At 47.3% G+C, this 15,095-nt stretch overlaps 2 protein-coding genes across 3 annotated transcripts; one reads left to right on the plus strand and one right to left on the minus strand.

The window, feature by feature from the left end:
- The first annotated feature begins 1,174 nt into the window (after positions 1–1,174).
- LOC127334181 (probable carbohydrate esterase At4g34215) lies at positions 1,175–4,734 on the plus strand. 2 transcript variants are annotated; one of them, XM_051360601.2, is made up of 2 exons: positions 1,175–1,851; positions 4,379–4,586. In XM_051360601.2, the coding sequence occupies exons 1-2, from the start codon at positions 1,339–1,341 to the stop codon at positions 4,439–4,441; spliced, it is 576 nt and encodes a 191-aa protein (XP_051216561.1). In that variant the 5' UTR covers positions 1,175–1,338; the 3' UTR covers positions 4,442–4,586. The 2 variants fall into 2 exon arrangements, with proteins under 2 accessions (XP_051216561.1, XP_051216560.1); XM_051360600.1 differs by having other exon boundaries at positions 1,186–1,851; positions 4,399–4,734.
- A 7,025-nt stretch (positions 4,735–11,759) lies between these two features.
- LOC127334179 (probable pyridoxal 5'-phosphate synthase subunit PDX1.1) lies at positions 11,760–13,125 on the minus strand. The gene has a single exon (XM_051360599.2). The coding sequence runs from the start codon at positions 13,070–13,072 to the stop codon at positions 12,107–12,109; it is 966 nt and encodes a 321-aa protein (XP_051216559.1). The 5' UTR covers positions 13,073–13,125; the 3' UTR covers positions 11,760–12,106.
- Between the last annotated feature and the right edge of the window lie 1,970 nt (positions 13,126–15,095).

Below are 15,095 nucleotides of genomic sequence, written 5' to 3' on the forward strand. Positions count from 1 at the left end.
TCTAGAGAGGATGATAAATAAATGAGAATTAATAGGTACAATGCATTATCTCTTATTATCATCCCCTGCAATAAGTGATAATTAATAATTTTTAGTAGGAAATTATGTGTCTAAGGGAAGACAAGTCGTACAATGGGGAAAATAGACATCTCTTATTTCGTAAGAGATCAACCCTTAGCTAAGGGAAGACAACCTTCTCTTCCCCCATTCTCTCTCCACCAACTAAGCAAAAATCCGATGTGGCAAGCATAAGGGAAGACTGACATCATCCCATTGTACATGCCCTATGCCGCTGCAAGAAAAAATATCTTAGATTTTGTCTATCTTTTTTTGGGAAGGAGAGAATAATAAAAAGCACAACACGCTAACAAATTTAATGGTGTAAAATAGAAAATTGCACTCAAAACTGCAAGAATAATCATCCGAATGAAATACATGAAAGATATATCGATTCTACTAGATCGTATCTAAAAAGAAAGTTGCAGCGAATGTTCGGATTCCTATAAAATGGACCTATAGAAGTTTTCACTTCATCCAAAGTCGATCTTCAAAACAAAGACATAGGGACTGAAATCCTATAAAACAATAATATGAAATCTCGACCATCCAAAGGGTGTGTTTATATTGCAACCACTGCAGCAATGAGCATCCATACCGCTACATCTTAAGGGCATGTCAATGGTTGATAAGACCATCTTATCTTAACATATCACATAATTTAGATATAGCAACAAAAGTGACGTAGAATGATTTATTTTCTGGTCTTATCTTCCGTAAGGTTACATCCTAGATATGTAGTGAAAGAGATTATGCTAAAAATCATCTCTTAATTAAGAGAAGACAAACCTTTTTTTTACTATTTTCTTTCCTCCACCTCATCATTTATTCTACGTGGCGCTGCTAAGATATCACCATTTATATATGCCATAAGAGCATCTCTAAGCTTAGCACTCACTGAGATTTTTCAAGCTGTATATAGACCATGTTTTATGATCAGTGATATTGTTGAGTTGCAACCTGAATTTTAACTGAAATTTAATAAACCGAGTGAAAGTTAATCACTCGCGTAAGTAACAGTGCTAGTCGATTTTTCTCACTTTTAGCTTGTGCCTATTACTTGTCAAAAAAATAAAGCTTCTGCATATTATATGAGAACGTGGATGGATATCTCCATTTTATTTGCTGCGGACGATCAATTCTTGTGCGTGTGACAGCGACGAGCCGACGACTGATCTCGGCCTCCTCCAGCTACCTACAGCAGCAACTACCTGCCGAACCCAACGCACGCTTCAAGGAATCCTCTCCCCTCCGCCTCGCCGCACCGCCGCTCCAGCAGCCATGCGCATCTTCATCCTCTCGGGGCAGAGCAACATGGCCGGCCGAGGCGGCGTGCACCACAAGCGGTGGGACGGCGTCGTGCCGCCGGAGTGCGCGCCGAGCCCCTCCGTCCTCCGCCTCTCCGCCGCGCTCGAATGGGAGGAGGCCTGCGAGCCGCTCCACGCCGACATCGACGTCGCCAAGACCTGCGGCGTCGGCCCCGGCATGGCCTTCGCCCGCGCCGTCCTCCCGGGGCTGCAGCAGCCCCCGGGCGCCGCCGGGATCGGGCTCGTGCCGTGCGCCGTCGGCGGCACGGCCATCCGGGAGTGGGCCCGCGGGGAGCGCCTGTACGAGCAGATGGTGTGCCGCGCGCGCGCCGCGGCCGGGTACGGCGAGATCGAGGCCGTGCTGTGGTACCAGGGGGAGAGCGATGCGGAGTCCGATGCCGCCACGGCGGCGTACCAGGGTAACATGGAGATGCTGATAGCCAATGTCAGGGCGGATCTCGGGATCCCGCTGCTGCCATTCATTCAGGTGATGGCCGCGTTCCTTAATACTACTAGTAGTAGTGTAATTTGTTTCAATCTTGGCATGACTGTTTTGACCCGAAGTTTATAGAAATTCAACTGGAGGAAACTGGCAATCAATCCGGTTATTTGCACGGGTAGTAGAAATTTTGAACAAAGGAATGCTACGAATGCACATGAAAATGAAGTAATTACTCTCTTCGTCCAGAGATATAGGGCATGTTTTTACTATGTAAAAAAAATTTACCTTAAATTTGTGGAAAATAGTTTGTTAAAATTACAAATTCAGGAAACCATATAAAATACTTTCGACTATAAATCATATTGTCATATGTTTTGGTGAAAGGTTAAAGAGTCAAAATATTTCGTATGTTCACTGATGATAATTATTAATATATCAGTGGACTTTTCGCAAATAAAAAGGTTCAGGAATACTTTTTGTTTTGAGATGGAAATCAAACTTCCATTAACCGGTGACCCTAGCAATATCGCTGGTTACTAAACCAAGTACAAAGTCAGGAGCACCATCCAGCCAAATGGCGGGGCACTCATGTCCTAGCTCCGTAACATACTTAATGCGTCTGCAACCTTATTACAAGACCTTTGGCAGAATTTAACTGAAAAGCTAGAAAATTTTAGCCTAGCATGATACTTTATTTCTCTAAATAGATGTTCATTAATGGACAGATCAGATCATAAGCTTCAGACGTAATCGCTTGCACCAGTTTTTGGGAATCCGTCTCCACATGAATTTTGCTCATTTCCCAGAAGCTTGACCACTGAATCCAGCGAGGCAGGCAGCAGCTTCAGAATGTAGATCATTGTAAGCATAAGGTAGAGAACCTGCACCTGCAGCCATCACTTCACAATGAGTATCTCGGATAACAAAACCCCAGCCAACCGATCCGTTAGCTGGGCTGAAACTACCATCAATATTCAGCTTAAGCTCATCCCTGGTAAGAGCCCCCCAGGGTTGATTCAGTTTCAGCCTTGCATCCCAGCTGCCCGTGGTCGGATCAATCAGCTCGTTAACTTGTACAGTAATCGGTTGACGGCAACCATGGGTCGTCCAAGATATCAATAGAGGAACCATCACCCACCCTTTTTATAACACCTTCGCGCAGCAGCTCAACCCTCCATGCATATGATACTCCATCCTTGCACCGAACTTCAAAAATGGTGCAATCCAGGAAGTATTTTGCCTTCATCACTCTCGCACACAAGGAATCTGGCTTAGTTAATAACCTCCACGCCTGTTTGGACAACATAGCGAGGTTAAATGCATACAGATCCTTATAACCCAGACCACCTTTCTCCTTTGGCATCGTTAGCTTCACTTCACGAATACTTGGTGTGATATCTATAATACAACATGATTTCATTTCAACTTTCGCTTCGTGTCCCTCCCACCTCCAAACTTTGGAACTTCTGTGTGTGTGTGTGTGTGGGGGGGGGGGGGGACCAAACCACGGACAGTGTTTGTACGTAACATTAGGCCAAACAGTTCAAATTTTCTTTCCACTAATAAGAATAAGGATTCTGGTTTTTTGAAGATGTAAGCTGCATTTGGACATTGAACTGCATTACAAATAGAAGTCAACACATGAGTTAAATTGGAGCAGAACCTCAGAATGGAGGATGAAATGACAACTGGTGCACATTTTGTACACCCTGCCCACCCGGGTTCGATCCCTAGGATTGAGTCGTGCTGCACAGACCTTCTTCCCCATTTATTTTCCACGAGAAGCAGGCTTGATGCAACCAAGATTTCAATCCCGGTAATCGTATTTAAAGGCTGTGTGCATCCCTAATTGGTGTAGAGGCCGGGAGAAGTGAAATTATGTCCCCAATATTTTTTTACATTCTCTAAGAAAGATCCATTGATTAAGTTTAGACCTGAACTCATGCACGCAAGATGCGTTGATGCTAGTCAAGAGATAGATAGGAAGAAAGAGAGCAAAATGTGGAACCTAGATGAAGGGGAGAAAGATAAAACCTGGATTACATACCTTGTAGCCATCTCCCAGTTTTTCATTACATGGCACTTAAAAGTTAAAACATAGGCCATTATAGGAGCACAAAGAATTAGAATTTTAGGAACAAAAGAGCGAATGTGAACGCATTGGCCAAGGATTGATGATAGGAAGGAAGCATAAAATCGGTTGTGTTGTTTCAATTTGAAGAACGTGCAGCTGTGTAGCACATTGCTTACAATAATATGTACAAATGTGAACTGTTTCAAATGTACCATTCAGGTGATCAAACGATCTATTTAACAGCATAAGTATTGGTGGCTCCAAACTGAGTTCCATTTGCATGTTCCTACTGATCAGACTTTGCTTAAGATTGATGTTATTTGATGTCAGTGTTACATCATATCTTGTCCTAATAGTTCACCTGTTTAAGTCAAATATACATTTTCCTAACTGGAGGGCATAGTTTTATGCCTAACACGTTAAATGTCTGCTCTACCGAGTGATCACATTTCATTCCAATTTATACTATTTGCTACTCGTAATACCATTTCTCTCAAGATTATGTATGCACCGAACAGGTTGCTCTCGCATCTGGGAATAAAAGGAACATCGAAAAAGTGAGGAATGCTCAGCTTAGCATTAACTTGCCCAATGTTGTAACTGTGGATGCACTTGGTCTTGCATTGAACGAAGATCAGTTGCATCTTAGGACTGAATCACAAGTAAAGCTTGGAGAAAGTCTTGCACAAGCCTACACTGGTAACTTCTTACAAGCAAACTGTTAGAGCCCCGTGAATGTCATGTAAGGTGGAATTCTTCAAGGCTCTCATTGATGTTTGGTAATAATAAACTCTACGAGAGGACCAAATGAGTCAGATGTCTTTATGCTGATGAAATTCGTCATTGCTCTATCAGTCTGACTCTGTGTTTGAAAAATGCAGCCTTAAACTTAGAACCATGTAGTAAGTAGATAGTAGCATTTGCATTTCAAATTAACCTTCCTCTATCAAGATTTTTATATTTTTTTCATTTGTATTTCAAGCTAAGCTGCGCCCACATAAGCACCTCTCATATAGTATGCGATGCAGAGATATTATTTTGTTTCCTTTTAGTTGTGTGCCCAATTTGCATATATGAATGGAACAGAACCTAATAATTGAATCTAATAGAATAAATTACCACTAATTAGGCACCCAGGGGTTCATATGCCATAGTCAAATGACAGGGGTTTCCAAGAAAACATACAAAAGAAGATAAATATGTGAGATCATGCGTCACGTTCTTGGATGACCATTTTGCTCCTTGTGCAACTAAACCCTTTGAACCAGGTCCATGATGCTCAAGTCGGTAATCTTGATTTCGGTCTCCTGGATGATCAATTTGGCATCTACTTTCATGGCTCTTGACCGGTCATTGGTCTCTTCAACTTGAAGAGCCCTTTTTCGTACCTCAAGGATCTTTTTTTTTGTAGCTCAAAAGAAAGCTTGCCATTTGTTCCTCTTTCTCCCGGCGTCTCCTTCCATTACTCTTGGCATTTTCCTCCTTTTCCTTAGCGTTTGATCCCCTTCAATGGCTCTTGCAATGCAAGTGATGAAGCATCACACTTTAGATCTTGAGTGGACAATTTGTGGCCCCTTGGCCGACCACACTGCCACCCTCCTCAAGATGGATGACCGATGAATCATTGCCACTCTTAGTTGAGCCACCTAGAATTTCTTTTGGTATGAAAAATAGTTGACCTCCTATGTCCCTCCTTTTAGCTCGGCACCATAAATTGGAACTTGTCCAATGTCCATCCAAGCATCACAAAGCAACTCGTCCTCCCTGGCCATGTAGGCTTTGGTCCTTTGCTTGTTTCCTTTGTTTTTTGTTTTTGTGTTGCTGCTTGTCAGCCTGACCTCATCCGTAGAAAATGTCTCTCCATCAATCGTGAGCTCATCTTATTGAGCCTCTTGTCCGGTCTCTTGTTCATCGTCCATAGGATCGCCCCCTTTGATCATGTCGTTCATGATGCAGTCGTCGTCATCCTCATAGTAGGCCTACACATAATTGCACATTACAAACTATTTTGACATGTGAATGGATGGAGAAATGAGAGGTTTCAACCATACTGGGTTGGGCATGGCATTTCGACGAACAATATTGTGGGGCGTGGGGATGTTGGCGGTCGAGAGCACCCGTGGCCTCTTGCCATGGTCCGACGCTGAGTCGCGGACCATAGGAGTGTTGTTGAGGTCAAGGGCATGCATTACCACGTCGCTCAACATGGGCGAGATCTTCGACGACGTGGAACTGGAGCCACCGAGCCACGACGGCACGAGAATGTGATGGACACCGCAAGCTGGCTCTGCCGAGAGAGCTAGCGATAGGGGTCGATGAGGCGGTCGTGCGCTTGCGGACGAGACCGAGCTTGTCCAAGAGGCGCCGACGACGTCATCGGCATGTGCCATGGCGGCGGTGAGAGTCTCATGCTTGATCATCAGTCCGCCATGGGCGACGATGGCATCGACGTTGGCCTTGGCATGAAGGGACATCATGAGTTCGGCATCTTTCTCCCTGGCAGCAATGGCTTGGGCATGGACCATGGGCGACGATGGCATATGTAATTTCGTCTTGCCTCTCTAGCCAGTGCACATCTTGGTCTCAAGAGCTTGATGCCTTAGTGGTCGTTCTTTCTTCGGCTTGACCAGTGCGGTGGGGGGTCCTCCATCACTCGTTGAAGCTTGGTCAGCTGCGTCGATGATACGCGTACAGCACACGTCCGTTGGGAACCCCAAGAGGAAGGTGTGATGCGTACAGCGGCAAGTTTTCCCTCAGTATAAAACCAAGGTTTATCGAACCAGTAGGAGCCAAGAAGCACGTTGAAGGTTGATGGCGGCGAGATGTAGTGCGGCGCAACACCAGGGATTCCGGCGCCAACGTGGAACCTGCACAACACAACCAAAGTACTTTGCCCCAACGAAACAGTGAGGTTGTCAATCTCACCGGCTTGCTGTAACAAAGGATTAGATGTATAGTGTGGATGATGATTGTTTGCAGAGAACAGTAGAACAAGTATTGCAGTAGATTGTATTCGATGTAAAAGAATGGACCGGGGTCCACAGTTCACTAGAGGTGTCTCTCCCATAAGATAAATAGCATGTTGGGTGAACAAATTACAGTTGGGCAATTGACAAATAGAGAGGGCATGACCATGCACATACATATTATGATGAGTATAGTGAGATTTAATTGGGCATTACGACAAAGTACATAGACCGCTATCCAGCATGCATCTATGCCTAAAAAGTCCACCTTCAGGTTATCATCCGAACCCCTTCCAGTATTAAGTTGCTAACAACAGACAATTGCATTAAGTATTGCGCGTAATGTAATCAATAACTACATCCTCGGACATAGCATCAATGTTTTATCCCTAGTGGCAATAGCACATCCATAACCTTAGAGGTTCTTGTCACTCCTCCAGATTCACGGAGACATGAACCCACTATCGAGCATAAATACTCCCTCTTGGAGTTACTAGCAAAAACTTGGCCAGAGCCTCTACTAATAACGGAGAGCATGCAAGATCATAAACAACACATATATATAAATTGATAATCAACATAACATAGTATTCTCTATTCATCGGATCCCAACAAACACAACATATAGCATTACAGATAGATGATCTTGATCATGTTAGGCAGCTCACAAGATCCGACAATGAAGCATAATGAGGAGAAGACAACCATCGAGCTACTGCTATGGACCCATAGTCCAGGGGTAGACTACTCACACATCACTCCGGAGGCGACCATGGCGGTGTAGAGTCCTCCAGGAGATGATTCCCCTCTCCGGCAGGGTGCCGGAGGCGATCTCCTGAATCCCCCGAGATGGGATTGGCGGCGGCGGCGTCTCTGGAAGGTTTTCCGTATCGTGGCTCTCGATGCTTTGGGGTTTCGCGACGAAGGCTATTTGTAGGCGGAAGGGTAGGTCAGGGGGCGTCGCGAGGGGCCCAGGAGACAGGTCGGCGCGGCCAAGGGCTGGGCCGCGCCGCCCTAGCCTCTGGCTGCCTCGTGGCCCCACTTCGTTGACTCTCCGGTCTTCTGGAAGCTTCGTGTGAAAATAGGCCCCTGGGCGTTGATTTCGTCCAATTCCGAGAATATTTCCTTACTAGGATTTCTGAAACCAAAAGCAATGAAACAAAGAACTGGCTCTTCGGCATCTTGTTAATAGGTTAGTTCCAGAAAATGCATAAATATGACATAAAGTATGCATAAAACATGTAGATATCATCAATAATGTGGCATGGAACATAAGAAATTATTGATACGTCGGAGACGTATCAGTCGACGAGTTTCGTATGGGAGTGGAAGGAGAGGAAGTGCGAATATGGTGCCAACGAGAGGGCTGGAGGAGCACCAGAGGGCGGATGATATCCGCTTGACCGCATTCCAAATTTGGGCTGGAAATGGGTCATCACGGACTGGTCCCCGTCGCTCCATCTGAGATGTTGTTGGGCCATACCCCATGTATGCAAGGACGCCTTTAGAATGTCTCGGTCCGTTTGAGTTGGCTCACTAGAGATGTCCTTGAGCTGGACAAAGCCAGTTGGTAGTGGCATAAAGCTTGACCTTTTTATAGTCAAACTCAGGGGAACCCTGACTCACCTGGACGTGATGACGACGCAGGGGTCTTTATTTTAGTGCACAAACTTATCACAATGTCGCATGAGCAAAATCCATAAATAGTGATTAAAACTGCCTAGCGAAATAAATTTCATCACTATATTTCAGAAATACCATTTTACGGTCGCTAAATACGAGCCAAAGAATCGTAGATGGTTACTAGTGCTGGTTGCCCGTTGGATTTGTTGACGTGGCGAGCCGAGGGTCCCATTCTCACGTAACTTAACAAACATGTAAAAATCCATGTGCAAGAGAGCTCTTTTGCAAAAAACAAAAAAAGAATTCCACTCCCCATGCCTATCCACCACCTCCAGTTCGATCCTCACTCCGGCCCGACCAAAATCGGATGCCACCAGAGCACGCCGACACGAGCTCCATCGTCTCCTTACACCGACCCTCTCCCTAGGGATGAAAGTGAGCTTGGCCTCCTCGTGCATGCCCCTCTCCTCGGCTCCAATCCAACAATGAACCAATGGAGGAGTTGTATGACATGACGGCGACCTCCTTTGGCACAAAGCATGAGATAGACAACCTTGGCGCGCAGGAGATCGGGGAAGGGGTAGGGGTGGCATCCTTCATGGCGCATCTTGAGAAGCTACTTGGGCTCGAGCGTGCGGCTGGCACGGGCTAGCACCCGGATGAGGCAAGCGTATGCGACGACACTGGGACGCTTCCTCGAGCCGTTGTTGGTCCGCCCCCCGAGGGTCTTCATGCTGGATAGTCGCGGTTGCGGGCGGTGAATTAGCACCGCTCGATTTTCATAACAGCATTGGAGGAGTCGAACAAGGCATCAACGCGACATGCATGCTGGTGCCCTCTTTGCAGTGGGGGAGGGGAGCCAATGGGGGCGGCGTCGGAGACTAATAAGGCCGGGGAGAGAGGGGAACCAACAGTGTTTGCGGTGTATGTCGACGATGTCACGCATGTGGTTGGGAGGTGGAGGACGACATGCTAGGTGGGAGGTTGGCACAACATGCTAGGGAGGGCGGTCAAGGGGACCTACTAGGGTGGGAGGGTAGCGAAGAGGGGAGTGCGGGAGCGCGGAAGATGACACTTTTGCAAAAAAGCACTCCTATAAATGGGTATCTTTATCTACATGCTAAGTTACCTCGTAGTGGGTCTCATAGCTCGCCATGTCAGCAAATACAACGCGTCTTTCTCACTGGGACTATCTATGATCGTCTCACTCAATAAAATGGTATTCTGAAGTTACATGAATTTGATTTGGGTAAGCAAGGTTCGGTGACTATTTACTCCGGTCCCATTGTGGGTTGGTTGCTGTTGTGTATCCTCCTCATGTGGGTTGTGAGGAGATGGCCCATTGAAGCCTTTCAGGCGGCCCAAACAGGTGCAAGAGCCTACTACCTATTAGGATTATGACCAAGGATTATTTTGGATATTGCACATGAGGGAAGGAGGATGTTAAGCCTCCCATCCAGCCACCACTAAGGGGGTGATGAAAAACCAAGATAGCCTTCATTGGAGAAGAAAACAAAAAAGAAGGGAAAGAGAGAAAGTTGAAGGAAGAAGCTACATCAAGCAACAGGCCTTGCCCACAAGGTTATGAAGATCAGATGTGCATCCTTGTCACCTTCAAGTTGTTGTTCCACCATCTTTGGTGAGATTTGTTCAATCTCTATCTCTTGTGTCCCAAATCTTGTAATGGCATCCAAAATCTGTTTGCATCTTGACGTCTGAGATCCTCTAGTGATCTCTAGAGAAGAACTTGTTGTGTCTCCATTTGATTATAGTGGAGAAAGATTTGGGTGGGTTCGGTCCGTGGTTTTTCCTCTCAAATTGAGAGGTTTTCCACTTAAAAAGGAATGATGTATCCGTGTGTTGATTTGCTTGTTGTTGCACCTACGTGCTCTCAGCACATATGACTTGTTCTCCCTACTTGCTGAAATCAGCTATGTGTGTGACATGTCCTCTGCTGAATCTGTTCATCTATATATGTTTGATGCATATGTTTTCTTTCGAGATAGAGCAACGATACGTAGAGTTAGTGTATGAGTGGTGCTGAATTTTACATTAATTACGATGCATATTTTCAAACCACGATTAAAAGTGTATTAATCTTCAATTAAGAGGTAACCGATCTCCTAACCGTTTTCCTAACGTTGCCGATGTATTTAGGCTGCCAAATTTTCTATGGTAGCGAGTACTAATTTCCATACTACCTCTATTCCAGTAAAATTGGATTTGGATGTATCTAAATATCGGCAACTAACATGGAACCGACAGAGTAGTTGTTGTCGGCAACATCAACAACAAAGAGCAAAATACTAGCAAAATCCATGGCAAGAGTACATGACCAAAACAAGAATGGAGGGGATGGATTGATACTTAACTTGGTGTTAACAACAATAGGAATGGAATGGACGACCACAACGTTTGTGTACACATATATAGGTAGGATATAAGAGTGACTGATGACCATGCTTGCTACCACTTGAGTTCGTTACTAAAGTGAACCAAGCTAAACGAGTCGAACCTCGAGCTTAATGTCTAACCTGATGAACCCAAGTTTGCCTAATGTAAGACCATCTGTAGACTAGCTTTGTGCTAAAATAACCGTTAATATACATCGCTGGACGCGTTTTTTTTATCCTCCAGCAGACGCTGCAAAATAGATCGTACTGTAAATATTTTAGTGCGCGCGGCAGTTTGCACTATCCAAAGCGGTATATCTGGTGCGCGGCTAGAGCGCGTTGTAAGCTGGCACTGCGATCATTCCCACCGCGCGAAGAAAAACGGCTCTGACATGTCTCTCTGCGCTTCGATGACGAGGAGGTTCGTTGGCCTTCCGCGCTGCGAGCTCCGCCGGCCGCGCACGCACGGACTCGATTGTTGTGGCGGCCGCGCTGCGAGCTCCGCTGGCCGTGCCCGCATGGACTCGATTGTTGTGGCCATGCGCACGGGAATCGGTTGCTAGCTAGATCAATTGGATAAGCCACCTCCTAGAGTTGTGAAATTTAGTTGATTTTTTTAGATTTATTTGTGGCTGTTTGATCTTGTTTGTTGTATGTATGTTGAAGAAACTTATTTGTAGAGCTCTATTTTACAGGCCGGCGCAGGGCGCTGGATCCGGATCAAGCGCGCCGCAAATAAGTTTTGCACTGCTAAATTTTAGGGACTCAGTTGGAGATGCTCTAAGCAGTGACTATTGAGCGCTAGTTCTTTTTTTTTTATCGGCAGCAATTATTACAACAATAAAATTAAAACAGACCAGACAAGTTGACAGCAAGTACAGAAGGGGAACAGCAAAATCCGACCAAAAGGGAGGGAGGGGATGTATTGATACTTAACTTGCTTTGAACAACAATAGAAATAGAATCGAAGACCACAGCATTTGTTTACACATATATGTGTAGGATAGAATAGTGACTGAGTGGAGGGGATGGCCAATATGCTTGCTACCACTTGAGTTGTTATCGGAGCTAGAAGTGATTATCATGAAGAAATCATATATGATAATAACTAGGAATCGTTTCTACTAGTTGTTGTTTTCCTTATCCTTGGTTGACTGATAGACTGACTGAGTGACTGACGGAAGGAGGAGTACTTAATAAATTATTGAGAGGAGCTGGTACGGATGTGTGGCGAAATTGATGGATCACTCTGAGCGCGCGGCGAAGCGCTCCACCTTGGGATCGGAGAGGTTGATGCCGACCATGGCCTCGCCGAGGTCGCAGCTGACCTCCGCGAGCACATTGGGGTCGCTGTAGTGGGTGACTGCCTGCACGATAGCGCGAGCGCGTTTGGCGGGGTCGCCGCTCTTGAAGATGCCTGAGCCGACGAAGACGCCGTCGCAGCCTAGCTGCATCATGAGGGCTGCGTCGGCTGGGGTGGCGACCCCTCCTGCGGCGAACTGGACGACGGGGAGGCGTCCGAGCTGCTTGGTCTGCATGACGAGGTCGTAGGGCGCGGCGATGCTCTTGGCGTAGGTGAAGACCTCGTCGTCGTCCATGCTGCGCAGCGCGCGGATGTCGCCCATGACGGAGCGGACGTGGCGCACGGCCTCGATGACGTTGCCTGTCCCGGCCTCGCCCTTGGTGCGGATCATGGCGGCGCCCTCGCGGATGCGGCGGAGGGCCTCGCCGAGGTTGCGGCAGCCGCAGACGAAGGGGACGCGGAAGTTGTGCTTGTTGATGTGGTGGGCGTCGTCGGCGAGCGTGAGGACCTCGCTCTCGTCGACGTAGTCGACGCCGATGGTCTCGAGGATCTGGGCCTCGACGAAGTGGCCGATGCGCGCCTTGGCCATGACGGGGATGGTGACGGCGCGCTTGATGTCGCGGATCATGCCCGGGTCGGACATGCGGGCGACGCCGCCCTCGGCGCGGATGTCGGCGGGGACGCGCTCGAGCGCCATGACGGCGCAGGCGCCGGCCTCCTCGGCGATGCGCGCCTGCTCGGCGTTGACGACGTCCATGATGACGCCGCCGCGGAGCATCTGGGCCAGGCCCACCTTGACGGAGAACGGGGAGGACTTGGGCTCCAGCAGCGTGCCGGTGGCGCCGTTGTTGGTGGTGGTGTTGCCGGTGCCGTACACCGTGACCACGCCGCTGCCGTCGGACGCCATCTAGGTTCGTTCGCTTGTGTGGCGGCGAGAGGCGGCGGGATAGGGGTAGGTTGGTTGTGGGATGCGCGGATGGACCGTGGGTGGCAGCGGATCTTATACCCATGGATGGGAAGGTGTGATGGACGAACGGACGGCCCAGATCTCTCTGCCACGCCTTTAGGGTGGGCCAGGGGCAGCACCACCACTCACTCGTCAGTGCCCTGCCGCGCCGCCTGCCCAGCCATCACCAACCACAGCAAACAAATCCAACCGCACCTTCTCTTCTACCCGCACGCACCCTCCACGCTTCCTTTTCCAATATCTTTCGTGAGTCGTCGTCACTCACATGCATGCACAGGATCTTCTCTTCTTTCTTGCTGAGAAAATTCAGATCTACCATATTACAGAAGTTCACAAGAAAAAACAACTACAAAACATTTCAAACATAATACAGTAAAAATTACATTGAGATTCTTAGTGTTGAATATAAATACAGTGCCTAGTTTCTCCATCTTTCACTTAGACAGTCTAACAACCTTGCCCCTGCCAAAGCGAGTCGTCGACGCTTTGCCATCACCGTTCGCCTAACAGAGCCGGCTTGACGTTGATGACAGACATGATGTCTTAGTGCATGTGTCTTTAAGAACCAGCGCCCCAGAGCACAAGTTGTCGTCGTTGAACCCTTAAATTGATCTAAATCTTCTGGCACTAAATATGTAACACACATAGACGGAACGAGATCCACTACTCGATGGGAGCAACGACCAGACAACAGCACGCCTTCCTTAATACCACCGACGAGATCCACTACTGGCCCAGAGTTACCACCAGCGGGCCAAATATGAGGTACCCCGCGCTATTTATCGGCGCACCAACCTGGAGCGCCAGTGGTACGTGCTACCGTCAACGTACCAGTATGGTACGCTGGCGGTAACTTATCTACCGCTGGCGTACCTAGCTGGTGCGCCGACGATAAGTTGTTGCCCCGGCGTGTTAGCGTTGGTGCGCTGGCGGTATCTCATTTTGGTGTGCTAGCGGTAGGGTATTCCTAGTAGTGGTCGCCACCGACAAGGTAGACGAGGAGGCGAGCATACCTTATTCTTGTCTCGCACAACACTTCTATAGCCATCATACCCGCCGCTTCCAATTGACCAACCTCTTACTTTAGGGACCTTACTATAGCTCTGAGCGCACGTCCGAGATCCCCACCCCCTCCGATCGTTGGAATAGCAAGCATAGGTGGCGGGACCCATCGATTTCCAGTCGAAGAGAGGGAGATGGAACAGATGACGACGGCTAGGGTGGCAGAGGAGTATTCTCTGTCTGGAGAACTTTACCATTTCTCTCGCAAAGAATTTCTCGGCTAAGCTTCCTCGTTGAGCTGCTGAAAGTAATAAGTGTGACTCGGACGACGGCTACGTCCCCCTTGATACCGTCTGGTCCTCGACAGCAACAACGTCTCCATCTATGGATATGTCTTTTCTAGTCTCTGGCTCCCCATGGATGCACCGTGCTTGGCTCAGGTGCCTCCAACAAGTTCACTTCAGAGACCATGCATGCAGCAACAGCAATCCCCAAATCAGAAAAAAAAAAAAAGAGAAATACACAGTAAAGCAAAATCTCCTTTGCAGGATCCTCGGGGCAGTACAGGACAAAGCCCCTCCATCCCCAGCAGAGCAAATTGTTCATTTCTATGTAATCATCATCGTTTCATTCAGACCCATGCACCCAAGTAGCAGCCGAATCTTATTGATTAAAAAAATATCCTATGATAGGCATGTGGGTCGCACTATAGAATACAGTGCTACAATCTGACCTGAACGAGACCAAACATTCTTCAGCATATAAAAAATAAACTGGGTTACTCAACTGTGGGAGATTTTCGATGAAAGGAAACATGTCTGTAATTTTCTCTCAACCTACGAACACGTCATACTTGTCAGACTTTTCGATCTTTAGAAGATCTCCAGCATTTTTCAAGAATAAAAGGAAATTTCTACCAACCTTCTGACATCGTTGATTACGTAAGCACGCTACAAGTAGT

Source organism: Lolium perenne, unplaced genomic scaffold (genome assembly GCF_019359855.2).
Source record: "Lolium perenne isolate Kyuss_39 unplaced genomic scaffold, Kyuss_2.0 unplaced26, whole genome shotgun sequence".
In the NCBI taxonomy this organism is placed as follows: domain Eukaryota; kingdom Viridiplantae; phylum Streptophyta; class Magnoliopsida; order Poales; family Poaceae; genus Lolium; species Lolium perenne.